The following is an 8,098-nucleotide window of genomic DNA, read 5'->3' on the forward strand; positions in this document are numbered from 1 at the left end:
CTAAATATCCCCTGGTGTTTTAAAAGTTTTTCCACTTAATATACATATTGTTGCCCATTTTATTGTTAGGTGTGACATTGAAAGTATTAGTTCATGCGTGTAATTATACCACAGATGAGGGTTGTATGAACCTTAAAAGTTTAATTCTTTTTAAAAACGCACCCTAAGGGTCGCCTGGGTGGCTCAGTTGGGCAAGCAACAGACTCTTAATTTTGGCTCAGGTCATGATCTCAGGGTCATGAGCTCAAGCCCCACATCGGGATCTGCATTGGGTGTGGAGCCTGCTTAGGATTCTCTCTCTCTCCTGCCCCTCCCCTACAGCCCCATTGGCTCGCATGCTCTCTCTCTCTAAAAAAGGAAAGGGGGAAAAAAACACCCTCCCTAAAATGAACAAAATAAGTACTCAATGAATACACCTATCTGTCCTATCAGAAGCCCTGAGAAATGCTGAAATGTTGGTCTTCTCAGATTAGCAATATCTTTGTCTCTTCATTCTGTATGGGAAGCTCACACATGCTCTGACTCCACAAAGAAGTCGAAGTGCTTGTGAATCCCTGGAGTACAGTGGCCATTCTACTGAACTGATCTTGGTATTTCTGTATAGCATTCAGCAAGTGTTCTGGACTAGCTACGGGCCAGGCGGGCATGCGGAATTCACAGATGACTCAGATGCAGCAGCCCACTGGACACTTACTGGAATGCTTTAAATCTCTGGCTTTCTCCTCCGAATTCTGGTATTTCAATTCCAATTCTCTTTTATCCTCTTCCAGAAGCCCCAGCTGCTGTTTGAGGCTGCGAATCTCTCTGTGGAGTGCCGCATTTTCTAGCTGCTCTTCTAAGTCTTTCACCTGTAATTCACAAACAGACTTCTGTAGCTTTTCCTTTGTCAAGGAAAAATAAAGCGGGGAAAATCAGTTTCCCTTTACTTTGCATTTCATAGCAAAGAGATACCAATCCATCTTAAAAACCACACAAATTCTGGAGTATAGACGATACTTAAAATACCAGCTATTTAAGTCAATATAAATTTATTGCAGACTTAATGTCTCAGATAATTAGGTGTTGAAACATGGGTCAAAAAGGTAAAATAATATCTAAGAAATTCATGTAAAACAGATTATTAGCTTCGTACCTGTTTTTAAGAGAAAATTCAGGTAGCATGATAAAGAACCCTTGGGGCGGACAATTTGGTAACAAGTCAAAGACCTTAAAAACAAGAAAGAAGAAAGAAAAGGGAAAGGAAAAGGAAAAGAAAGACCGCTTGATTTAGAAATACTACTTTTAGAACTTGCTTTAAAGAAATAGTAAAGGGGTGCCTAGGTGGCTCAGTTGGTTAAGCAACCGATGTTTCTTGATTTCATCTCAGGGTCGTGAGATCGAGCCCGTATGGAGCCTGCTTAAGATTCTCTCTTTCCCTCACCCTCTGCCCCTCCTCCACTATGCTCAAACACTTGCTCTCTCCAAAAAAAGAAAGAAATAGTAAGACAAGTATTCACATATATTCATACAGTATTCTTCATAACAGGAAAGAACTGAAAATAACTTAAATATTCACCAATATTATGTATTTAATAAATCATGCTGTGTTCACTAACTGAAATACTATACAACCATTTAAAATCACATAGTTGGGATGCCCGGGTGGTGTAGTTGGTTGAGAATTCGACTCAGTTCATGATCTCAGGGTTGTGAGACTGAGCCCCACATAGGGCTTCAGGCTCAGCATGGAGTCTGCTTGAGATTCTCCCTCTGCCCCTCCACCTGTGCTCTCTTTCTCTAAAATAAATAAGTCTTTTTAAAAAATTAAAATAAAATCACAAAGCTCACTACATGCTGACATGGAACAAGATATTACCAACTGAAAACAAATCAGGCTATAGAATAGTATGCATGGTATGATCCCGTTTAAACTACATTCATAAAATTATCCACTTGCGTAAAGTTTGCATAGGTACCAAGATATGGAATTCTTGGATAATCTTAATTTCTTCTTTAACTTGTACTGTATTTTAAAACATTTGTTTATTAGAAGAAGCATATGTTGCTTTTATCACCATGGAAACAACATAGTGTTTATTTTTTTTTTTTTTTAAGATTTATTTATTTATTTGAGAGAAAGGGTGAGAGAGAGAGAGCACAAGAGGGGGTAGGGTCAGAGGGAGAAGCAGACTCCCCGCCGAGCAGGGAGCCCGATGCGGGACTCGATCCCAGGACTCCGGGATCATGACCTGAGCCGAAGACAGTTGCTTAACCAACTGAGGCACCCAGGCGCCCCAACGCAGTGTTTAAAAGACAGAGAATCTGCAGGGGAATTTACAGATAGGTAAGAATTATTTAGGACTACACACATGAAAGATTACACAGAACAACTGTATAGTACAGTAGAACAGTCTTAGAAGTACTGAGTAGCAATCCGTGAAGTTTAGCTAATCTTCAGTATCAGCTTCTCTCTCCTACCCCAACAAGGTCCATATCCAATAACTGAGTCCCACACCTCAGTGCAATTCAGTAGGTTCTAGGCCTATGTTATTTACTAAACGGGTTAACCATACAACTAATAAGACTTTTCAGAACTGAAAAATTCTAGCATGAGCTAAATAAAAATAAATATTCCTTTATTCTCTCTTTTTTGAAATGGTAATTCTTGCATGTGGGGAAGGAAGGAAGGAAGGAAGGAAGGGAGGAAGGGAGGGAGGGAGGGAGGGAGGGAGGGAGGGAGGGAGGAAGGAAGGAAGGAAGGAAGGAAGGAAGGAAGGGAGGAAGGGAGGGAGGGAGGGAGGAAGGAAGGAGAAATTCTCTCCTCCCTAGTCTATTCCCCTAGTCCTCCTTCCAGGGGCAATCACTGCTACCATTTACTCATCTGGAGGTTCTGAACATACACCAACATTTCTTATAGAGGATTAAAAAAAAAAAAAATCAGCTCTGCCTCAGGACCAGCTTTGTAAAAACTTCAGAAACTTCCAAGGACTAAATGTCAATATTATTGTTTAAAGAGACTTTGACAGGTGATAATAAATAGCAGCTAACAGCCTTTTCTTCACAAATGAGGTACACTGTAAGTAGTATAAACATTGATGTAATTTTTCTTAAGTGGTTTCTTTAACTTCAAAGTCTTTGTTCAACCTCTTTGCCCCCCCCCCCCCTTCCCGCCTCCTCTCTCTCACCTACTGTGATGACTATCTTTTCTGCCTGGCACACAAAGGTGGGCTGTGTCAGCTGGAATAGCTCCACTCAAACAAAATAAAATAACCACTTAAGAAGTCTTTAAACATATACATTTGTGCAAGTTTACAAAATCACAAATTTTCTCTAAGCAAAGAATTACTACTAACATGGACTTCTCCTCCCTCTTTGAATAAAACCTGTGCCTTCCAGTAAGTTCTCTGAGACTAATGTACTCTCCCAGTGTATGCGGTCTCCAAAAATACAATCAACTCACAGGTGTCCCACCTGCGCATTATGTGCACGTATACAAGCTCTTTTTGAGTTCTCGCTCTTACCTTTGCTTTTTCCGGCCTTTGGACAGGTTAAAGATCATTATGACTTCTACGACAGTGTGCTATAAATTTTACTTGGGCACGAAATTAAGTTCATTCAGTAGTTACTTTTTACTAAAAAGTAAAAAGACAGGAAAGACTTACTAAGGCCAACTAGGGAGCTGTAAGTGACCGGATTGAGCCCTCTCATGTTTGTGTGTATGTATTAAGACGCCAGAAGAAAATCTGTTACCTTTTTCTGATGCTGAATTCGCTCTTCTTCAAGTTGCTGGATGAGTTTTGCATTTTCTTCTAAAGCTTTCAAAAGCTGCTGGTCAGGAGCAGAGCTCTGCAGCAGAAGGTGGCTTTGTCTCTTTAGCTTGTTCTGTTCAATGAACATCTGCAAGAGTTAATTACAAAAATGTACATACCAATCAATCTCACGTATCTCCTCAACTGAAAGTGGAGCAACAGGAAAGTACGTGAAGTTTTTATTGAAAAGTTAAGGGCAGTTTCTGAATTGTACAGTATTACAGTTTTAGAAGTAATGATTGCTATGATTTCATCCGTAACTTTCATGCACTCTTCCAAGAATCTTCACCCTTGCCCCAACGAGGTATATATGCAATAATTGAGTCCTATACCTCAGTTTTTAATGTTTTATTATTGCTTTAAAATACACGAATACTAATAGTACTGGTTAATATTGATCAAGAACTTATCTTATGCCAGGTACTCTACTAAATATTTTATATGTATTATTTTAATCCATACATCAATCCTGTGAATTCTTCTGCTTTGAATAGCTAAAATTGACTAACACTATGTGATAGTGCTGATGATTTTCCATATATCACATCATCTAATCCCTAGAATAACACTGTCAAGTAGATATTATTATTATCCCATTTTTATTAATAAGGTAAGTGAGGTCCAAAGCGGTTAAGCAACTTTCCCAAGAACACATGAAAGTGGCGAGACCAGGAATATAAACCAAGATCTGATTTAGAAGCCCAAGCTCTTAACCACCTGGCTAATCTCCTTCCTCTGGTATTTACTAAACCTAGTGTTTTGTTTTATACCAACTAGCTTTTCCCCAGTGATGAAAGTAGTTAACAGCCAGGAGGGTAAAGAAGAGAGGGGAAAAGGTACATCAATATTTATTGGCCACTTTATTAAGCAACTTACATATATTATTTATTTAGTCTTTCCAAGTTCACATTTTTTAATACAACATTATTTTCTATTAACCTGTTACTTCTTTTCCTTAATACCCTACACAAGTTAGCCAGTGGGTGATTCTACACATGAAATGTTTTATAAACTCTGACATTAGGCCCATTTTATATTAGACCTTCACAGTTTCAGATTCTTAACAGCATTTTAAAGGAAGATTTACATTCTTCTTCCACCTGACAGCTCATTTCTGTGTAAGAATGAAAGGTGCTGCGAAAGCACGAGGGAATGAGTGTGCGTGTGCGTGCACAGCTGCTGAGCTCGAGGACAGTGAGAATGCAAGCAACAACATGCTAGGGAAGAGTCATCCATACCTCACGCATATCTCATCTAGTCTCTGACATCTGAAACCAATGGCATAACTGAAATGAGCCATTCTGAGTTACTATTATTATTACGGTCATTTTTTTAAATACCTTTTCCCCCTCTTACAACTTAACTTGGTTGGGGTCCCTTGCCAATGTCTTAGCAAATGCCTTAGGGAGCCAACAAGAAGACCTGCAAAGAGCAGCTGGACTCAGTGAGTCCTTTGGCTTCCTGGCAAGTGAGGCCTTTCCCCAAGAGTGCTCGGAGGCCAGGAGCAGGGAGAGAGGCAGCCGTCAGTGTGGCGACCAGGTCAGACTGTGAACTCAGCGGTCAAGCAGTGTGGGGCACAGGCCACCGTCAGTCAGGGTGCGGCTGTGTCCCTCACTGCACTGCTTCTCCGAGCTTCGGTTCGCTCTTGGGAAAAAGCAACAGTTCTCCTTCTCTACAAAGCACTCGGGAAAACTTGTTCAACTTTACATGATTATGAATTATCTCAACTTGGTTATTTTTTTTTTTTTAAAGATTTTATTTATTTATTTGACAGAGAGAGACACAGTGAGAGAAGAACACAAGCACGGGGAGTGGGAAAGGGAGAAGCAGGCTTCCTGCGGAGCAGGGAGCCCGATGTGGGGCTCGATCCCAGGACCCCGGGATCATGACCTGAGCCGAAGGCAGACACTTAACGATTGAGCCACCCAGGCGCCCCTCAACTTGGTTATTTTAGAAAGAAAAAGAGTGAACATTATGTCTTGGGGATGTTAGTCATGTGAATTTCTTTTGCAAAACCTTGTAACAATTCCTAAATAGTAATAGAATAAGATGAAAAGAACATATAGGAAAGAAATTCCTCTAGATAACCATGTAACTTGAAAAACTTATTCATTAGACTACGTTTTCTAGACCTTAAGACACTAACATGAAATATTCTATATAGTGCCTTCTAAAGATGTGCTTAAAAAAAAATTTAGTGACCAAACACTGATGAATTTGGCTTTGAACTATGATAAGAACCTGACAGCTAGGGTTAGGGAGGTGGTCTCTTATCACACAAATGACATCATGGGTGTCAGACTTTCCAAGGATTATCATAAATCTTTTCAAAGAATGAAAAAGAGAAGAAAAGCTTATGTCACTTCTATAGGATTCATTCTTTCCAAAAGAATATTAAAATGTCATCTGTGTTGTCTGAGAAGAAAACAGAACTCATTACAAAACAGTCTCACAGTATATCCAGACTACACATTGAATGAGGCAGCCACGCCTTTAAACAAAGAACTACACTGACCAACAAGAAAAAAATATTCTAAAAGTGTAGGAAAATTTGTCATTGAAAATTGAAGTTACATTGAAGAACTACAAAAAGTTAACACAGGAAGACAACTGGCTGTTTCCTCCTTATTGAGGGAGGAGGAGTACAGTTTTTGTTTTGTTTTTCATGGTGCCTTTTTTTTTTTCCACCCATTTTTCCCGTCCCCTTACCCTCCCCTCTGCTCCCCTCTGGCAACCACCAGTTTGTTTTCCGTTTTGGTGGGTCTGTTTCTGCTTTTTGTTTGATCTAGTTTGTTTTTTAGATTCCACAGACAGGCAAAATCATACGGTATTTGTCTTTCTCGGACTTATTTCACTTAGCCTAATACCCTCTAGGTCTACCCATGCTATCGCAAAAGGGAAAGATCTCATTCTTCTTTATGGCTGAGTAATATTCCTGTGTGTGTGTGTGTGTGTGTACTTGCGCATGCATGTGTTTTTGCTTTTTATTTTTTTTTAAAGATTTTATTTATTTATTTGACAGAGAGAGACATAGCGAGAGAGGGAACACAAGCAGGGGGAGTGGGAGAGAGAAGCAGGCTTCCCGCGGAGCAGAGAGCCCAATGCGGGGCTTGATCCCAGGACCCTAGGATCATGACCCGAGCCAAAGGCACACGCTGAATGACTGAACCACCCAGATGCCCCACGTTTTCGCTTTTTAAATTTTTTTTTTTTTAAGATTTTATTTATTTGTGAGAGAGAGAATGAGAGACAGAGAGCATGAGAGGGAGGAGGGTCAGAGGGAGAAGCAGACTCCCCACCGAGCAGGGAGCCCGATGCGGGACTCGATCCAGGGACTCCAGGATCATGACCTGAGCCGAAGGCAGTCACTTAACCAACTGAGCCACCCAGGTGCCCACGTTTTCGCTTTTTAAATGGACAAGTGGAAGCAGGAGTGTGGGAGAAACTTTCCATGTTTCCCTTTACACATTTGAGAACTGTTTGTATTTTTTACAAGGTATAAACATTCCTTTTGTAATTAAAAATATAAAGTAAATTAACTTTATTGAATTCTAAGGCTCCAGACTCTAAGCTCCAAAGAGGCAGGGATCATGGTTGCATTCTTCACCATTATATTCCCGCCAACAGCACAGTGTCTGGCTAACGAAGATGTCTGCCCAACACATGAAAAACCAAAATGCAGAAGACTGGCACTTCTCTTGTTAAGCCAAGACCTACACCTTTAAGCAGCAGTTCTCTGTTGGAAAGCTCAGAGTCGGGGCACCTGGGCGGCTCAGACGGTTAAGCACCTGACGCTTCTTGGTTTCCACTCAGGTCATGATCTCATCCGCCAGGAGGCGGCGGGAGTTTCCCTGTGCCCCTCCCCCCCACTCACGCGCATGCTCTCTCTCTCTCTCTCTCAAATACATAAATAAAAAGCTAAGAATCTGTAAACCACGCAAAGGGGAAAGTATATGGGTTCTACTCTAACTTTATTCGAAAGAACAGTTTCTGGGGTGCCTGGCTGGCACAGTCTGTAGAATATGCAACTCCAGATCTTGGGGTTGTAGGTTCAAGCTCCACACTGAGTGTTGCGATTACTTAAAAAAAAAAGAAAAAAAAATCTTAAAAAAAAACCCAAACCAACAGTTTCCTTCTATTGAGTAGATGGCATCTAGATACTGTAAAACCATCCAGCACGGCTGCAAACCCCGATGCTCCCGGTAGGAGGAGTGCGAGCGGCTGCCCTGGCTTCCCCTCCTCAAGCCGCCTCTGTCGCCTCAGGCGGGGTCACGTGTCCGCCTCGTCCGGTCGGGCGGGGTCACGTGTCC

At 41.1% G+C, this 8,098-nt stretch overlaps 1 protein-coding gene across 2 annotated transcripts in view; it reads right to left on the reverse strand.

The window, feature by feature from the left end:
- Positions 1 to 8,098, reverse strand: part of SHTN1 (shootin 1) — a 94,757-nt gene that overhangs the window by 41,064 nt on the left and 45,595 nt on the right. For both annotated transcript variants that reach the window (XM_035029896.1, XM_035029889.1), the window contains 2 exons: positions 3,730 to 3,876; positions 695 to 848 (listed from right to left, as the gene is read on the reverse strand). In XM_035029896.1, coding sequence (XP_034885787.1) covers positions 695 to 848; positions 3,730 to 3,876 — 301 coding nt within the window. The remainder of the gene's footprint in view (positions 1 to 694; positions 849 to 3,729; positions 3,877 to 8,098) is intronic.

This window comes from Mirounga leonina, unplaced genomic scaffold, assembly GCF_011800145.1.
Source record: "Mirounga leonina isolate KUSES-001 unplaced genomic scaffold, KU_Mleo_1.0 Mir_114, whole genome shotgun sequence".
NCBI lineage: Eukaryota > Metazoa > Chordata > Mammalia > Carnivora > Phocidae > Mirounga > Mirounga leonina.